Genomic DNA, 20,085 nt, shown 5'->3' on the forward strand with positions numbered 1-20,085 from the left:
ATGAAAATTACATTGAATAAACGGTTTGCTAAACTGTTCAATACTTTAATCAAGATTATTAAATTAAAACAAAAATTCAATTTGTTTATTATATAAAGCGATTTCTTCGATCAATTTTATAATATTTTTTAAAAGAAAATAAATTCTTATTTTGAATATATAATAATAATAAATTTTTCTAAAATTTGTAGTAAGTTTGTTAAAGATAATCATTGCTTTACTGAAAAGAAAAGAAAGTAAATTGAGTAATCATTTTTCTTAATCTTTTATTAATAGAATATTTTTTTTGTATGTAAATACAGATTTGAAAACAATTTTGTTAATCAAAATGTAATTATTTTATGTAGGACGTTCAAATTAATTGCTGATATTTCTACTCATCATGGTTGAGTTTTCTAATTATTTTGATGATCCAACGAAATTCTTTTCAGAGAATTGTATCTAAATTTTTAGATATTTCAGAGCAAACTCGTTCTTTCCGTGTACAGACAATCGAATTGGGTATCATATCCAAATACAAGGCGTCAAGAAAATTTCCTACCGTAATGCAAGACGTTCGGAGCAAAGTGTTTCTTTCCGTGTATTTTTCCACGGTTTTCATAGTGGCGAATCAAACTGACGGTACCTATCCGATTGCTTTTGTAACTCAAGCTTTGACAGGCTTGACTAAGTCGAAGTCAAAAATAAGCCGCCTGCATCGTTGCATCATCGGTGATTCCGCGCTTTCGGGACCGCGGCTCAGATTCGGTATCCTCTTCCTCCTCTTCGTTCACGCGAAAGTGTCGGGGCATGAGTTCATTAGCCGCGCCGCCGCCGTTGCAGGGACGGCAGTGGTATGGTAGAACCGAGTGCTCCTCGTACTTCTTCGACGGTACAATCGATGCCGAAATAGAGTGTTGTAACTAGTAGACGCCGATACAGCGCTGACCATCACCGTGTCGATGACCCGGTGGAGGCGTGCCAACCACCATCCTGCTCGATCCGCGGGGGCCTTCTCGCCCATCCTCCTCCCTTGCCTCCGTTCTTCTTTCCGCGTTTTTCGCTTTTGCTTTTACGCGAAATTTTCACGGAAGATCAGAGATCCTCACAGGGGATGCCCTATCATTGTCGCCGTCGATCGTCGATCGTCCTCACGCGCGGCGTCGAGTCGAATTTTACACGAAAGCGACCGACCATCGCTTTTCAACGGCGTGGTTTTCACGTGGTCGCGAGCATATCGATTCCCGGGACGGAGGCGGCAGATCGGATTCTGCGCCCTTTTCCCTTTTGCCTCTCCTCCCCCGCCCTACCGCGTCCCTTTCACCCTCTTGCGTCGCGCGCCGTTCTTCCACCACCTTCCTCTCGTCCCGTAGACGCGAAGATATTTACGGCGAATTATACGATTCAGCTTTTTTTTACGCGGACGATTCGGCACTAGTTTGATCGAAGGGGAAGAGGAGAAGAGGAGGATGGCAAACGCGGGTTTTTACGTTTTCTTCAGCAATTTATACATCGTGAAAAAATTTAAGCGATCGATCGGGCTAGTTTCTCTCTCTCTCTCTCTCTCTCCTCTCTTTCCTCCTCCCTTCATCTCGCGGAACGTCATGAACCTACAGCCTACATGCGCGAATAATAACCTTTGGCCGCGTGGCTCGTTATGTAACCCCGTTTGCTAGGTCTGGTGGATTGATAAAGATATATAAGCGGGTCGCATGAACTTTTGGGCCAATTGGTTGATTGTCCAAGCTCCAGTTACCTTTCCTCGATGAATACGTCGATTACATAAGTTACGACTCGATGAAGAATTCCGTTTTAGGATTCGATACATCACGTAAAATAATCCTAATGAATATTATAAATAAAAAAACATTATAACATTTGAATAAATGCGGAATTTTTATAATTTGCCCTCACGCATTTTCGAAAACAGGAGGGAGAAGAAATCGGTGATAAAAAATTCAGCATTTATAGAAATAATTGCGATACGATAGATCGTTACGTTTCGGTAGTTATTTAATTTATTTTTCAATAATTTTCTTGAATGTTTTCTGTTATTCATATGGAGCATAGAATTCTGTTAAATTTTCAGTTATATATCAAAGACATAGCGACTGATTTCGTTAATTTCTTTTCCAGGTTTACTATGCGAAGAAGAAGAGAAGAGCACAGCAAATGCAAGGGGAAGATGGCTCGCATAAGAAGGAGAGGAAACTCTACAACGATGGTTGGGATGACGATAATCACGATTATATCATCAAGAATGGGGAAAAGTTCCTCGATCGATACGAGATCGATTCTTTAATAGGTAAGACGAAAGAATACAAGCAATATCGAGTTAATTGTATTTACCGAACAAATATGATATCGCGATGGTTTTCCGCGAAAGAAATAAAAATTATCAATGATGTAATCGATAATTTTTATTTCTCGAATATATTTTTTAAATACGTAATTAATAATATGTTATTTCAACAATTGTTGTTTAATCAAAGTATTACATTTATTCAAATTGATTTTATTTATTCGAATTGAATTTATTCTATTTATTCGACGTATTTATACGTTTTCTGTTTACAGGTAAAGGCAGTTTTGGCCAAGTAGTGAAAGCATTTGACCACGAAGAGCAAACGCAAGTGGCAATAAAAATCATCAAGAACAAGAAGCCTTTTCTTAATCAAGCGCAAATCGAAGTTAGGCTATTGGAAATGATGAACAGAGCGGATACCGACAACAAGTATTATATAGGTGCGCCAGTATAAACTGTGTGCTATAGTTAAGAGATATCGTGCGACGTGACGTCTAACGCCTTCTCTCTTTTTGATTACAGTTAAACTGAAGAGGCATTTTATGTGGCGAAATCACTTATGTCTGGTATTCGAACTGCTATCGTATAATCTATATGACCTACTTAGAAATACGAATTTCCGAGGAGTGTCATTGAACTTGACAAGAAAGTTTGCACAGCAACTGTGTACTGCCCTCTTGTTCCTGTCTACGCCGGAATTGAACATCATTCACTGTGATCTGAAACCTGAAAACATCCTTTTGTGCAATCCCAAACGAAGTGCGATAAAAATAGTCGATTTCGGTAGCTCGTGTCAACTTGGACAAAGAGTAGGTGTCTTAGAAAGAGCTAATTAGCGCACATTCGCTTTTGATCTGTCGATTTTCACTTGTCTTTCTTTCTTCCTTTTTGCGTTTGCAGATATATCAGTATATCCAGTCCAGGTTCTACAGATCTCCGGAAGTCTTGTTAGGAATACCTTATGACCTCGCGATAGACATGTGGAGTCTGGGATGTATTTTAGTAGAAATGCACACAGGAGAACCTCTGTTTAGTGGGGCCAACGAGGTAAAGACCGACCATTATATAAATTATTTTTAATCATGTTAAATTTGTAGCTCTCGATAATTAATTACTAGTACGAGACGCTACCGTATTAAGATACATTCACATGGCAAAAAGTTTATCTGATTGGAAAGTGCATGTTACGTTCGATATAATGTAGATCTCTGCAACATAAAGAATTTCCCTTATGATTTGCAGGTCGATCAAATGAACAAAATCGTAGAAGTACTAGGAATGCCGCCGAAACATATACTGGACCAAGCGCACAAGGCGCGGAAGTACTTTGACAAAGTCTCCACGGATGGCTCGTACGTGCTGAAAAAGTCCAAAGAGGGTAAAAAATACAAACCTCCCGGCACGAGGCGCTTACACGATATTTTAGGTGTCGAAAGCGGTGGCCCCGGCGGCAGGAGAATGGGGGAACCGGGCCATTCGATGTCCGATTATCTCAAATTTAAGGACCTAATTGTACGGATGTTGGATTTCGATCCGAAGACACGGGTAACGCCGTATTACGCACTTCAGCACAACTTCTTTAAGAGGACAGCCGATGAGGGGACCAACACGAACGTCGCTGCTGCCAATAGCGCGAGCACGAGTCCGGCAGTAGTGTCGATGAGCCAGGATCATGGTAAGTCCGATCAATCATTTAGCGTCATCTCATTTTGCCGAATCACTGTGTAACATAGAGGAGAGAAGTACCGAATATGCATTTATGTGCTTCACATCTGAGTTTCTTCGAAGCTGACAGGTTTTCAATGTTGAATTGTCTCATCCATGCCCACGCCGTGTAATTCCGTGTCGCACGGTTATCACAATTCAAATAACGATAGCTGAAGTTGAAAACGTGTCAGGTTTGCATTATGTCACAATAACTGTACCTTAAACGATTAATTGCAGCGAGAAATATGATCTTACTATCAAAGTATGGCTCTATGTCGCTTGATTTCATTCATCATTCATTATTAATATTATATTTGATTACTTCACCTAATGATACATTTAATCCATAGTTTCCTCTGAATCGGTCTTCTCAGCAAATGGATACCGTTATAGAAAGAAAAGTCATGACTTTTTTTCATTATTCACTATTTATATAGATAGTTTTGTATAAATGTAATAATTAAGAGGCAGGTTAATATTTATAATTGCATTCACATGTTCTGTTCAGGCTACAATAGATTACTTGAGAGCTTACAGGAATTACCAACGTTTGAAATCGTTTTTGCAAACGATTTAAAAGAGAAAAGATGCATTTGATCACGGCTAATGATATCTCTGAGCTGTTATTGACTATCTTTGAATAATTGAACATAAGGTAGATATAAACAGAAACTCAAGACGGACAGTTCTATTGAGAGTTTAGGAAGGTTTTGATTTGTGCAGAAAATAAGAAATTCTCTATCTTTTTTTACAATCTCTTAAATGAATGTATTTTTAACTGTTATAGTTATATTTTTCTTAAAAACTGTGATTATCGAGTAATTATCATAGGTGATATCTAGACGATATATTTGCTCTGTACTGGGTTATAAAGGTTAATTATGCTGTGAAATACGTACACTTGTGATTCCGCGATCAATCATAATCCCCCTTTTTTAATGATATCTTTTATTTTCTGCGCAAACTAAACGATACTTGTTGTTGCCCGTAGATATGATGGGGGGACAATACGTGGCTCGATGACTGTCGTATCCGCGGGGCGGCGACGACCTGTCCTAGGCCCCAACCCTAATCTTACTTACTAACATAAGTAAGTTCTGTATCTAACAAACAATCCTACACACGCTAAAAAACTAACGATGTCCCTAATAAATCATATCCTGGCCTCGAATGTATTGCGCGAAGCTTTGCTTGCTTGAAGGTATATTCCCTTTTGGGACACGGATTGATATTGCTAGCCCGTGCCTCCTTACTTTATCGACACGATGTATTAATACACGATGTATGACTAACGTCTACTGTGAGGCCAATTATTCATTATAACACGAGACTGTCCTTTTTGATGAATATATTTTAGAACATAAGGACAAAAAAAGAAAAAAGAAAATAGCATCATGTCACTGCTGGAATATGTTTTTCTTTTATCGTTTTTCGTCTTGTTTTCGCTATGATTAAAAATAACAAATTGTTTTACACGAATGTTGTTCGGGATGATTACTGCAGAACATATTCCAACTAAAAGTATTGCATCTGTGTTAAGCGAATTTCTGTTTTGTAGAAAAGTCTCTCACATCATTGTCTTCTAATTTTTTTTGTGCATGCTTTAGCTGCTTGCATCGTGCACTTTATACAAGTGCAATGCTGTAAATGGGACATGAAGTTGTAACGTTTCTGTGAAATAAGTCTTGTCCATATCAGTAATATATATATATACATATATGCATTTACTATTATATACCCCTCTTTCTTAAGTTTGCCTAATGTAAAACCCCAATTGCACATTAACTTATTATCTGCATAATTAAGAGAAGATTGTGATGCAAATCGATTACGCGATTATATGCCGATAAACAATTCAATATAATTACTTAAATAATTTTGGCGAATTATTCTACAAATATACACTTTACAGCAAATAAAATGCATAGAAACTTTGTGTAGAAATTAAGATCAACAATTTCGCAATTAATCGCGTGTCAAATAATATTTGTCCAATTAGCTTATATAAATTTATGGGAATGGGTAAAAAAATAATAATATTCGGGAACTTATCTAAAATTTAAAGAATGTATCGTTACGCTCTTACGAATGTGCGTGAAAAAAAAATGGTAGCGGTGAAGATTATTGCCTGCAAATGTCCCTGTAGACGTTTGAAATTTTATTTATCTTTATTCCCATATTAGTGATTATTCGATTGTAAGAGCTAGAGCGATTTTCGTGGATGATTATGGCATTAGTGTGTATATATATATATATATCTTTATATCGCGAGAAAATGCTATTTTACTTCTTTTACTGACTTTTTTCTTTTCGATGTCCCAGGACTGGTAACCATGTCGGGACAGGGCAGCAGCGGCAGTAGCGGCGGTGGCAGTCTGCAGCAGATGCAAGCATCAAGTCTCCCTGGTGGTGGCTACCAGCCCATGGACTGTGAGTCCTCGCCCCGTCACACGGGCAGTCGGCGTGCCATAACAACGGGCTACCCATCAACGTCGGCTACTGGGGTTCCCGCGTCCGCCTCGATGTCCATGCAATCCATGGACAGCTCCCTGATACAGAGCTCTCTTGGATCGTACAATAGCCTAATTATTCCTGGTATACCCCATCTGCCTGCGATGATGACCTCACCAATGATTCAGCAGCAGAACTTCTACAACTACGGCTACTCGTCTACTGATACACACGGTATGGTCAGACAGCCGTCAACGGTGTCGTCCGGTAACCAGAGAGATCCAGAGAGAGAAGATAGCCCAATGGTCGGGGTATGCGTCCAACAGAGCCCAGTCGCTATCCACTAAAGTAGCAGGAGGAGCAACTGACGGTGGACAATACAGCTTGTCGCGAACGCAAAACCGTGAAGAAAATGAGTAGCTAATTTACGGAGACGGCATGCCTTGAATGATATTATCGTGGCATTGACGAGAAAACGATAAAAGAATGGAAAAATGGCATGTAAACATCTTGAAAGTCGTTCCCCGATGCTGCTTTCTCATCACAGAGTCAAAAGGAAACAAGAAGAAAAAAATCACGGTGTCGCGATTAGCCTCAACTTCGGCAGTGGATTCAAGAAATTTTTCGGACACGTTGGTTTGGCTGAACAATTCTGAAAAATATAAACGAAATTTCCCGGAAAATCCAAGAAATAACCACAAGTCACAAAGTCCAAATCTCTCTGTATATCAAGAGATCATAGAAACGAAAAAAAATATATCCTAAGCTCGGCGGCGTTAACGACTGTATGAGAAATCCAACGAGTAGAAGAGAATGCGATGGAAGAAAAAAGAGAGGAAGGAGTGAGAGGAAATCTCTATTTCTGTTATGTTGCTGAATTTTCATATTTTTTATCAAGCTGACTGGTCCTATGTTGAAAGTGGATACATGTGTCTAACACGGAAGATTGACGAAAGCTTCGAGCATGGACAGACAGTAATGGTCTAGTGAGGATGAACCCAGCTGGCCTCTCGGGTCCTGCCCGATTTCCACAGACACTCTTAGCCGTTTTTAGCAAAAACGGCTAAGCGGAAAACTTTCGGCAACCAAACTGTGTGGCCTAGAGAGCGAAAAAGTGATAATTACTATTATTACCGCGTAAAAAAAGAAGGAAAAGTAAGAATTACCAATGTAAGCATGTACTCAAATAGAGTTTTATACACAATGTCACGAATGTAAACGGTTTAGCAAGTACTTGCGAGCAAACAGTCGCGTCGACTGCTAGTTATTTGTACAATACACTTAGGTGAATGATAAGAGTGCAGCTTTAGGGTTTAGCTTTTAAGTGTGAGGAGATAAAACACACACAAACATTGTAAACTCGAATCTTTTATTTACTTTAATGGAAGACAAGGATGTTGCAAACGTCAGTTTGTTGTTGAACAAGGACTTTAAACAAACGAGGTTTGCGCGGCTTAACAACAATACATATTTATACATTAAAAAAGCAGTAATAAGAAAGTTAAAAAGCAGCATACACGTAAGATCGAGATCAAGAATGGTATAATCATACAAAGAACTTAGATACTTTATAATAAACAATACGCGCATACTCGCATACACATGTTTCCAACGCCAATCGTCATTGATTTTTGCCGTTTTGCCCCGATGGTCGCTGCGCTTATGCCATTCGCACCAATCGTAATGTAGTCCCTTTATTTATATAGAAGACTCTACTTTTTTTTTATTCGGCCAAATTTTTAAAATCTCGATTAAAAAATGTGATTGTTTTTTATCATTTATGTATTGTAAGACTAGATGACGAACAAAAATAGAAACTAATAATTTCTTTCTTACCATCAATAATATTTTGTCATGAAACTACCAATTGTAAGTGTAGTATAGTACCTGAAGGCAGACCATGAAAATACAACCATAATCCCTATACCACCCAGATGTTACAAAAGAAAAAAAAATACGACTAATAGAAAATAATAATGATATATGCTGTAAAGAGAAAGAAATCTTAAAGAATTATGCATGTTGCTTTTCTGTAATCACGATAGCAAAATATGGAAATACCAAGTCTGTTTATAAGGTATATTTTATATATTTGCGGCTTTTTATACTCTTCCATACAAAAAAAGATGACACATGAACGGAGACTTTAAGATTTGAAGAATAATTTATCTGTATTATGTCATTTATTATATTATATATACGGCAATGGTGTATAATAAATTTTTTTCTTTTGTTGACGGATCTTTACCGATTTACTAAACTTTACTTATTAAATTATTTTAAGATGTTCTACATCTAATTTTAATTGTCTTTTTGTAGTCTCCGATAAATGAAGCTACATGTATAATTCTCAATATAACCGTCATCTTTAACGTTTTAATTGCGATATCTTTTTTGTACGAAAATTTTAATGCGTAAATATAAAGCAGCGGCAAAGCAATTTCGTCTGCATGACTGCGACTGTTGTCAAAAGAGCTTGGCCAAAAAAAAAAGGTATTAGACGACCAAGAGAATTCTTACAATGTATATATATTTTCTGGAAAAATAACGAGTCTCACTGTGAAATTTAGATTTGAATTCTTGTTGTATTAGTTGTAAATATATGAGAAATATAAGATACTTTCGAGTAGCTGAGAAAAGTCTAACGTTTCACAAGCCATTCGATCTGCTAAGAATCATTTTATTCGTGCGGCCTTTCGAATGATTTGTATATTTTTATACACCTGCAATACAAGAACATTTGCAGATACGATTTAATGAGATATACACGAGACATTCTATATTGCAACTCAGATGTTGAAGTTTGTTATACTCGAATTTATAATAAGTTACCGAACGAAAACAAATTTTCTAACAGTATCTAATAATATATAAATCACCAACGGACAAATAGGAATACGAAGCCCACTGACACTTGTATCATAAATGTTTTTATATCGCATTGAGATTTACGGCAATCGGTGCTTAAGATACATTAAATTTCAAGAGTCGTAATGAGTCTGTGTTGTGATTAGATAGCTCGAAAGCAATGCTTAAAATAGATAGATTCACTATGACATAAATAAAATACCTAAAGAGAGAAGAGAAGCAGCTCTCCGAAAAATCGTCTAAAAGAAAGAAAGAAAGAAGAAACGTAAAACGGGATATGTCGCACCTTACCTCAATAACCTTTTTGATAATTTCCGCAGTTGAAGTTGTACAGAATATGATTTGTTAGGTGTAGAGAGATTAAATCGGCGGGACGTTTAGGATTTTCTATGATAAATTCTGGGCGTCCTCGCAAATAATACCTTGTTGAACGGCAAAAATCAGTACGCTCTATAAATATAGACAATGTGCGATGCATATACATATATATATATATATATATGTAAAGAAAATATATGTATGTAATATATAATATATATAATATTACATGTATATATTATATATTATACATATATATTATATATAACATATATGTATATATCGCGTGCCCTCTTCCGACTTCATCTTGTTACACGCTGTGCTCACTAGTCCCGCAAATAACGGTGTTCACAATATTCTCAGAGAGATACGCTATTCGGAAACCTCTGTACATTCGGACTTACTTTTTATTCGTTCGGGAACTCGAATCATTTCGCCGATTGTGCTCCAGCATGATGACGATCGCACGTCAACAGGATGACTATGCGTGAAACAATATCTTACATCGGGATGGATATCTTACATCGAATGAAGGCACTCGGTATCGGTCTTCTCCCCGTCGGAGAGAGGTGTGCAATCCGACCCACGATGGACTCCTGGGCACAGCGCCGTGTTTGATAATGCATCGAAGCGCATCGTTCTCCTTTCGATGATATTGTTGATTTTAACTGGATGATTATTATTATCGTTTACCTGTAGCAATGTGATTGATCGGTTAACGACACACGGTCTGCCAAGAAAGAATGCGTGACTGGCGCGTAACTTTTAAACTGTTCGCTGCACATGAGACGATAAAAATACACATGTAACGCTGTAGTTAAGTCGTAATTGTATCAATTAACAGCCATTGCTGTTGACAACCGCTTGGCATTCTCGAAATATACCTATATTTCTACCAAGATCTATGTGATCCAGAGATAAAGATCTGTAGATGGACCTAATGCAGCAACGTAGTTGTTTGGTGATTCTTATACTAACACTACGAAAACTGTTTATTTCCAGGTATCAAGCTAACGTTATTTGTCGTCGTTTTGACGTCAAAATGACTTTAAAAACATTATTTTTACGTCAAAATGACAAATAATGTCCCCTTGCTACCTGAGCTCACGTCAGTTGAAAGAGAAGCTCAATCAAGATGCTTGAAGTCGTTTTCCTCTTTCTACCGACCATAATAAATCTTCTTAAAAACTGATCTTCGAAGATATGCTGCACGAGAAAATATCGAAGGCTGGCCGAGTCTTATTCCGTAACGCGATCGGAATTTCTTCCACTTGACGCAAAAACGTCACTAATGAGATTCGCGTAAAAGTTATACCGGTCGCTCTTCTCCTTGGCAGACCGTGAGTTTTTTTTTTTAGCGAAGTTAAAAGACACCGCCGGCGTCCAGAACAAGTTTAGGGATAATTTTTTCACGAATAGCCGCGGTAGGGTACGATTCTCGAATCGGGAAAAATAGCAATTTTAAATGGTGAACGTGTAAGACGCTAATTAAACATGCGAGGCGAGGTAAACGAGCTGTGCGAGATAGAAATTTTTTTTTGTTTGCGCGAGAGAGAGAGAGAGAGAGAGAGAAAGAGAGAGAGAGAGAGAGAGAGACAGGACGCAAGGAGTATGTTTCAAAAATGCATGTACAACAGCCTCTCCCATTGGGAAAAAGGAAGCCCGGCGAACAGGATGAGAGAACTCCCCTTAGAATTCCTTTCGCTTTCCGACATGCGCGCTTTATTTCGAGTTCGAGAACCACCGTCTTGGGATGAATTTGTCCACTCCATTCAGCTGTCGCAAAATGCAAAGTATTTAAGCCAATTAGCAGACAACAGAGATGTATACATTTAATAGTATAAGAGCCAGCCGCAATTCATGTTCCAAACAATTACTGCGCACGCACATATGCGTATATACATACATATATGTATATATAATATATGTGTGTGTGTGTGTGTATGTGTGTATATTCTTTTTACATAAAATATTAGAGTTGTTTGATTTGCAGAACGATCATGAGAGAGGAAGAGAGAGGATAACGAACTGTATTGTATTTTAATTATTTATCATAGTCGACACGTATATGCGACGTCTTTGCGTATTGCTCGCACGTTTTTAAACGTTTGTAGCGCGAAAGCGATTTTTCGATGAATTTTCTTGATCATCTGTTGCCCAGTTGATTTATTAAGATGAAAAAAAAATAATTAATAAAGCTCTAATAAAGCTCGTATAAAGAAAAATCAACTTATATCTAACATATATATATATTATCGTAACGTTATTACGATTATAATAATTATATTTATATAATTATATTATTATATGTAATAATGTAATTTTGAAATCATTCGCTAACTTGTTTCATTACCATTCAATTTTCACGCTCTTGGAATGATCCGATTATTTTAACTTTAAAGTTTTGTAATATAGAAAATTATCTATTCTCCTGTTTTCAAGAAGAAAAAGATCTATAATTTAAATACTGATGCATATTTGTGTACATTGAAGATTTTGAAATGTCAACGAATAATGAGGGCAATGGAGGATTAACATTACAATTACCTTTTAATTTTCGATCGCATGCAACTCATTAGATTGTCGATCGGTACTCCCTGTATCCGTGAGAAATCTTTCTTCCGTGTTCTTCGCTCGAACTTCTTTCCATGATTTTACGTTTTAGCTTGCAAATCTCTCTGCGGAGCGCACGTGCGGCCTTTGAAAAAGTCCCGTGAAGCGCGCCCGCGGAAAACAATTACGAGATCTTTGGAACATGTTCCTGCGGCAGAAGTAAAGTAACCTAAGTTTCCTAACGTCATGAGTAAAAGCATTGTGTTCAGAAACAAATATAACTATAATATGACTGACAGAGAAAGAGAGAGAGAGAGAGAGAGAGAGAGAGAGAGAGAGAGAGAAAGATGCATCTGAGAGGCACCGCGTAAGCATTCTCCTTTGAGAATCGAGCATGAGAGTGATAATATCTGATAATATCTTGATGTCTCGTTCGGCATATTCCTATCGGGACAAAAAATATAAGGGATGAATGGGAAGTGCAAGAAGAAAAGAGAGAAAGAACGCATTTTCATGCGAATGTATGCGTGTATGTATGAGAGAGAGAGAGAGAGAGAGAGAGAGAGAAAATGGAAATGTGAATTAAGAAACAAAAAACCGATTTATTAAGATGAGAAAAAATAATTAACAAAACTCTATACCGGATGAAGGAAAATGAACTTGTATCTAACGTGTATACATTGTCATAACATTATTATGATGATTATTATAATTATTATTATATATAATAATGTAATTGAAAATTTGAAACGATATTACATAAGGTTAATAATAAACAAAAGCATCTTCACCTTCTGCTGTTACCTTTTCTTCCGCTGTCACCTTTCGCGCCGATTCATCCTTGCGCGAGAATAAAAAAATATATAATACATTGTGTGCAGCTTTAAAGTTTCTAAATGCATTGATTCTTCTCCTTGTTTGATGAACAAATTATTGAAATGGAAAAAAACAATTGTCGGCCATATTATTAAATCAATTATTACTGTGTTTTTGATGGGTTTATATACATATCGATTAACGTCTTTTATATGCCTCTTGATGAACTTGAAAAGATTATGTTAAATCATAATATTAATAGAGGAATTAAGTCTTCTATACGTAAGAAAGCTATATGTTTAATTAATAGTATTCCGAAGAGAATATGAAATGCTTTTGAGAAAAACATCACATCGCTCCAGTCACTGCTGGGATTTAAATTGTGGCCTGATACCTGAGATTTTCTAACGTTTTATCAACGAAATCGCTATAATTATAGCGATAGCGCCGATAGCTAATGAAGATCAGATTTTTTCTAAGATTATCCTTGCTATTGACTATCGCTAGTTAAAGATAGCGATAATCGTCGATAAAACGTTAGACAATCTCACTACTACTAGTCTGAGTTTCCCGTGTGTTTAAGGAAAGACACTATCACTGTTAACATTCATTCTGTTTGTTCATTTTCTTCTTCTTAAGAAAAAGAATAGTTTGTTGAACCAAAATTATATATATAAAATGAAATTATATATTTGATTTAGCTTGATTAGTTTACCAATCAAGTTTATAAAATTTGGTGTTATATGATCTTTCAAATATAGAAAGTCTTATATAATCAATATTAAAAGTGCTACCGTTAATTGTTGTGCTATTGCGATTACACTGTATAATTGTATATAATGATTGATGACGATTGATAATGATTGATACGTACTACAATATAACACACACACACACACACACACACACACACACACACACACACACACACACACATATATATATATATCATTATATATAAATTGAATTTTATAAAATAATTATTTTAATAAATATTCTGAATATTACCTATTAATTTAATATTAAAGAATTTTATTAAAACAAAAATTATGAAATATAACAAAAATATATATATCAAACAATCGAAAATTATTTAATTAAATATTTATTAATAATTAATCAGTTTTAGAAAATTCAATTATTTATAATGATATAAATTAAATAGTGTTGAATTATTAAATAATGTCAATTATTTATAACGATTTATAATATATTATATAATATATAGTATAATTTGAATTTTATAAAACTGAATATATACAGTTATTATTAAATATTTAATTAAATATTTATAATTTCAGTAAATAAATGTTATATTAAATAATATATAATGAAAAATAAAGTAATAAGATTGAACAGTTTATTATCGATCCAATTATCATCATCATGAGAGCAATTTGACTATAGACAAGCGATTTCCGCCAGTCCCGTGAGAAGTCGCTGTTCTTAAGCAAGGCAACATCAGACATGTCCGTCTCGCGGGAGAGGAAAGCGTGTCAATTATTAGTGCTTCAATTTTTTAGCGTTTACAACTGGACAAATGGCACTTGTGTTGAGCTAGCCGCACGAAATTGATCTACAGCGTTGAGGAAAAGAAAATGAGTTTCTCTGTGAAGAAGACCGGCGGCAGAATGTGGCACGAGGCACGCAAGCAGGAAAAGAAAATCCGCGGTATGCTGGTCGATTATCGTCGCAGAGCGGAACGTAGAAGGGACTACTACGAGAAAATCGTAAGTACTGCGCAAAAACGTATATAATGGATTTCTTCCTTCGTGCAGTTTGAAACGGATCAATGCACCACGCATTATTTTTACGAAAAATACATATTCTCTATTTCTTGGTTAACCTTCATTGTGCCTTTCGTGCTTCTTTGTTCTATATTTAAATTATCATTGTGAGTAGAAGTATTTCTGTGATACATAAGTATATGTTTTTGTGTTCCACTTAGAAATCAGATCCTACTCAATTTCTGCAGCTGCATGGTAGACCATGCAAGATACACTTGGATCCAGCAATAGCTGCTGCAGGTGACAGTCCTGCAAATATGTGAGTTCTGCAACATAGTACGACTGTTAATTATGCTTGTTCATTGATAGAAAATAATATATTTTATTATTAGGATGCCATGGCAAGGCAATGATGACAATCTTATAGACCGATTTGATGTACGGGCACATCTGGATTGGATACCAGAGCCTGTGGATACTATTGATGTTGATATTGCTCTGACAAGTGAAGACAGACATATCAACTATGAACGATACCGTATAATTGTGCAAAATGAGTTTTTAGGCGGTACATTGTTTCTCTTTTCTCCATTGTACAAAAAAATCTTACTAGTCTATTATATTTTTATTTAAATGATTTTTTTTTAGTGACTGAAGAAAAGTTTCTTCATCAAATACATTTAGAAGAACAGTTTGGTTCATCAACAAAGTTGGATGCTGCGAAAGATAAGAAGAAATCTGCTAATAACGCTGCCATCGGATATAATTATGAAACAGAAGAGCCAATACCTGAACCAGTAAAAACAATAGACTCAGTTATATCAGAGGAGAAGGGAGATGATGAAGACAGCGATATAGATTTAGGTATTATATATGTAATGAACTGTTTAACATATTTTAATCAGGTATTTTGCATAGAAACTGATGCCAGTGATTCATTTAAATTCCTGTACATAAAAAAAGTATAAAACATATAAATATTATGTTTACACAAAATGTATATAATTATGTATACATATAATTAAAAATTATATATATAAAATTACCATATATATTATATGATAAATTCATCACTAATCTATGAGTGAAGTCGAAATTTCACTTTAAATGCTTTAAAATATTTGAAAGAATGCTTCAAACATTACATTGACCGTACTCTATAATGTTTGAACAACAAAAACAGGAGCCGATACATTTTCGGTATATTTGGTTTCAATAATGCATTAATGTGCTCTGGAATACTACAAGAATGAATTAATTTTTTAATGTTACTTTTTTCAGATATATGCGTGGATGTATCTCAAATAGAACCATCTCAGGCACATGAGATGAATTTAGTAGCTCAAAAATATGGACTTTTAGGTGCTGATTATTTTAGCTTTTTAACACAAGATTTTGAAGAAGCTGAAACCTTGCGACAGGCTCGCAAGCAAGAGGAAGAAAAAGCTATGTACTCGGTAAGTGTGCAATGTAATTCAAACAACTCATATATATTTATATAATATGTAATTGTATATATTATAATATACTATAATATTAGAAAATATATCACATTAATATAAATATTTAATATATAATATGTTTTAATGTTTGTTTTATATTTTGATATATAATAGGGTCGACGATCGCGTAGAGAAAGACGTGCATTCAGAGAAAAGAAGATGATAGGCCGTGTTATGAGTCCGCCTAGGTAATAATTCATTACAATTTTAAAGCAAATACTTTTTTACGTTATCGCTTATACAAATTCTTTTGTCTCAGTTATGCAGCTAGGGAAAGCCCGGAGTATAATCCTTACAGAAAGTCCTCTTCCAAGTCGCGATCGCGGTCCGCATCACCTGTAAATGCGGGACAGATTACTTACATCACAAGTTTCGGTGGGGAAGAAGAAACTCATGGTAGCACATCACATGTGTCTTCGTCGAATTCAAGAAAAGTCAATTATTCGTATCTCAGACGGCGGAGATCGGATAGTCCTGCTTTCAATGATAGAACTGTTAGTAAAAAAATTTCCAAGTCCAGGTCAAGAAGCTGCTCGCGTTCCGTTAGTAGGACTAAGTCGTATAGGACACGTGATAGGAAGCGAAGCGGATCTAGGATGAGGTAAGTTACAAAAAAACAAAACATAATGGATAATTATTGATAAATTAATATTTTATTTTGTAATATATATGTGTGTGTGTGTGTATATATATATATATATATATATATATATATATATATATATATATATGTATAGAGAGAGAGAGAGAGAGAGAGAGAGAGTTTTAATTTACTTTTGAGGCTTCCATAGGAATTTTCTATATAGAAGCTATTCGTTTTAGGTTATCTCCATATCCAAATCCATTATTAATATGCTAATGTAAAATGGATTTGAACATGGAGATAACCCACGAAATGCATAGCTTCTGTATAGTATTTAATCTGTTTTATCTTAGATCTAGACGAACACGCTCGAGACCTCGGAAGTATACAAGATCCCGTACAAGAAGTCGCTCCAGACGATCACGAACGCGAAGTAAATCACGGTCGCGTTGTAGAAGTATCAGCCGATCTCGATCCCGTTCACTTTCTCGTTCGAGGTCTAGATCACGCTCGCATTTGAAAAGATCGAGGAGTTCATCCTCTAGCAGCATATCAAAATCAAGATCGAGATCTAAATCGCGTAACAGGAGCCATTCTAGAGACAGCTATCGAAAAAGACGTTATTCATTGTCGAAGTCAAGATCCAAGTCTCGCTCGAGATCGAAGTCTCCATCAAGATCTAGATCGAGATCGAGAAGTCAATCTAGTTGTAAACGATCGCGAAGTGATGATAATAAAATGCCAGCACTGCCTAGGTGAAGATATCACAGATTTTCCCAAGAAATAAATTACTGTAGCATATTGAATAACTTACATATTTTACGTGCAGATATTATGGCCGACGTGGAAAATCGTCAAGTCTTGAACTAGAATTATCCGATAACGAAGAAAAGTCCAGTCCAGCAGCACCGAAGACACCGATAAATACAAGCGTGTAGGCATTTTATGAACAGCAATTCTAATTTGTCACACATCTTAAATTATTATGATATGGATTTAATATTTTCCGAATATTCCAGGAACAAGCCAAAAGCAGGGTTAAGTACAAATTCTGGTGGCGGACACAAAGTCAGTAAGAACCATAACGCTTTCTTAGTCACTTAACGCACAGAGAATAAAGACAGAACATACTTATATAAGTATCTTATCTATATAAGTATAATGTCTAAATGTCTTTCATCTGAACGAAGAACTTCATCAAACGCGTTTTGTTTTTATTATATCACATTACTGATATGTCATATTTTTTGCATTTATTTATTTTATTTTTAATTTATCTTGGAACAGAATTTTAACATATTTAGAGTTAGAGTCACAAAGAATGTGAAAATTTTCACGTGAATTGTTATATTATTATTTTATTTTAAAATAATTGTTGCTGGGACCAATTCATGTCCAATTGATTATCTTATTATTTTTTTCATTGCTCATAATTGCGTTTTATTAATCATTCAATAAAGGAAATGAATTCTTTGTGGTGTATGTATATATATATATATATTATATATACACACATATTTAGTTATGTCTTGTAATTGGCAATAATATATTAATGCATAATCAAATATTATACGTTAGACTTTTAAATTATGCTAAAAATACCGATTCTTCTCTAGCTCTTTCTTTATAAACCTTTAAGAGTTTGTTTATTTTTCAGTCGTTGAAAATTACACCTCAGGAGCGGCTTAAGAAGAAAATGCAAGTCCTGTTAAACAGGCAGTGTGAGTTGATGTTTGAAAGAATAAAGGACATTATGTGTCATGAAAGGTAAATGTAAAATGAATTCTTTTAGATAAAGCTGACAAGAAAGCTGAGCAGTTGAGAATCGAGAAGATGGAGCAGCAGAGACAGGATCGAGAAGACGAGATTCGAGAAATGTCTTTAAAACTCCGTAGAAAGTAAATAATTTTCATGAATTGTGATACAGCGCAATTTTTTAAGTTTAACTTAAATAGTGACATGAATGCTGTTTTATTTTTCAGACAGAGAGAACGAAGACATCGTTACGAAGGTCATAGTTCCGACACGCGGTCTTCTATGTCTCGTACACCAAGTCCGAGTCGTAGTCCAAGGCATCATACCGTACGTCGCGATAGGCGAGACACGGATGGTGATCGCGAGCGGGATAGGGACAGGGACAGGGAGAGAGATCGACGCGATGATCGCGATCGGAGTAGAACAGAATCGCGTAGGAGATACAGAAATTCACCACTTCGTTCATTGAGTCCGAGGAACAATCGGTAAAATTCTCCGAATCTGACGCCTAGAATTGCGATTACCGAGTTGCACCGATAATTCATATTTACTGGACATTAGCAATTATCTCTATTAGTATTGATTATTAACACAGAGAAGATTATTAAGCGGAGATCAATGCTGATTCGGTGCAACTAAATATAACAGTGTACATTTTATATGCTGCTAAAAAAAAACCTATGCCATTTTACGTTATTGCAGAGGCCTAGTCGACTATTGACTTCAGGACACACGCTTACTCTTCCATCCAAATGATTTGAAACCGATATTTTGAATATTTCCCGTTCAATTGCATTCCTTCCTTAAATTACTGTTAATATCCAAAAGAATTACATGATGAGGGAAAAGTATACAGACCTGCCAAGATTGTTTTAAAATGCGTCTTGAATTATATATAGTGTGATTTAATCTTTACAATATTATCAAATAAATAAAGGTATTCGTATATTATCGTTTTGCTTGCACAGATTAATTCTTGGTGCTTATGTAAGAATTAGAAAAATTGCGATGAGAATAGTTAATAATGTTATCGCGAGGATCATGTCTACGATTTTCATTTCATACGCAAGAAGGATAAGAATATAATTCTTATATCCTAGAATTGAATGCACTCTTTTTATTATGTATCTCTCTTGTTAAATATAATTCTTCAATAATAAAGATGTTTATTTCACAGCAGGGCAAAATGGTGATTATTTTTTATACCTCTTATCATATTATGATATCAAAGATAAAAGATCAAGGAACGTATGATATAATCTTTATGTACAACTTATTTTATTAAATTCGCTGTAAAATATATATGAAAGCAAGAATATAGAGGTCGGTGAAATGGAATAAGATAGATGTTTTATTTGAGCGTTAGAAAAAAAGAAAAATGATAAATTTAACTCTAGAAAAAATGAAAATAAAATAAATGAATCTAATATTGATTGTTAGAACTTAGAACATGTTTAAATACCAAAAAAGTCTAATTAATTTGAAATTATAAGCTTGATAAAATATTTGAAAACATAATTT

The 20,085-nt window shown here is 35.3% G+C and overlaps 2 protein-coding genes across 4 annotated transcripts in view; both read left to right on the forward strand.

Moving 5' to 3' along the window:
- Positions 1-12,971, forward strand: part of mnb (minibrain) — a 99,710-nt gene extending 86,739 nt beyond the window's left edge. The window contains exons 4-10 of one of the 2 annotated variants that reach the window (XR_015544130.1): positions 2,116-2,284; positions 2,557-2,724; positions 2,807-3,093; positions 3,185-3,331; positions 3,527-3,959; positions 4,500-4,646; positions 6,314-6,448. Coding sequence is in view for 1 of the 2 variants with exons in the window: in XM_087402982.1 (XP_087259108.1) it covers positions 2,116-2,284; positions 2,557-2,724; positions 2,807-3,093; positions 3,185-3,331; positions 3,527-3,959; positions 6,314-6,789 (1,680 nt within the window). In the remaining variant the exon portion in view is untranslated. Of the gene's footprint in view, positions 1-2,115; positions 2,285-2,556; positions 2,725-2,806; positions 3,094-3,184; positions 3,332-3,526; positions 3,960-4,499; positions 4,647-6,313 lie in introns of both variants that reach the window. The other variant, XM_087402982.1, reaches the window with a different exon arrangement.
- A 1,479-nt stretch (positions 12,972-14,450) lies between these two features.
- LOC105150946 (CLK4-associating serine/arginine rich protein) lies at positions 14,451-19,751 on the forward strand. 2 transcript variants are annotated; one of them, XM_011064343.2, is made up of 14 exons: positions 14,451-14,727; positions 14,946-15,043; positions 15,117-15,292; positions 15,373-15,588; positions 16,006-16,181; positions 16,341-16,414; positions 16,486-16,827; positions 17,163-17,564; positions 17,639-17,743; positions 17,829-17,877; positions 18,467-18,530; positions 18,602-18,707; positions 18,792-19,049; positions 19,267-19,751. In XM_011064343.2, exons 1-14 carry the CDS (start codon positions 14,596-14,598, stop codon positions 19,283-19,285), a joined length of 2,217 nt encoding a protein of 738 aa, XP_011062645.1. In that variant the 5' UTR covers positions 14,451-14,595; the 3' UTR covers positions 19,286-19,751. The 2 variants fall into 2 exon arrangements, with proteins under 2 accessions (XP_011062645.1, XP_011062647.1); XM_011064345.2 differs by lacking the exons at positions 18,792-19,049; positions 19,267-19,751 and having other exon boundaries at positions 14,452-14,727; positions 17,829-17,881.
- Positions 19,752-20,085: the final 334 nt, after the last annotated feature.

Source organism: Acromyrmex echinatior, chromosome 2 (assembly GCF_024713525.1).
Source record: "Acromyrmex echinatior isolate Ae372 chromosome 2, ASM2471352v2, whole genome shotgun sequence".
Lineage (NCBI taxonomy): Eukaryota > Metazoa > Arthropoda > Insecta > Hymenoptera > Formicidae > Acromyrmex > Acromyrmex echinatior.

What these genes read in the sequence shown, in the direction of transcription:
- LOC105150946 (XM_011064343.2), top strand. Translation starts at nt 14,596, where the DNA reads ATGAGTTTCTCTGTGAAGAAGACCGGCGGCAGAATGTGGCACGAGGCA. An exon ending in AGACAGCGATATAGATTTAG is followed by an intron (nt 15,589 to 16,005) that starts GTATTATATATG and finishes TACTTTTTTCAG; the next exon opens with ATATATGCGTGGATGTATCT. An exon ending in AAGAAAAAGCTATGTACTCG is followed by an intron (nt 16,182 to 16,340) that starts GTAAGTGTGCAA and finishes GATATATAATAG; the next exon opens with GGTCGACGATCGCGTAGAGA.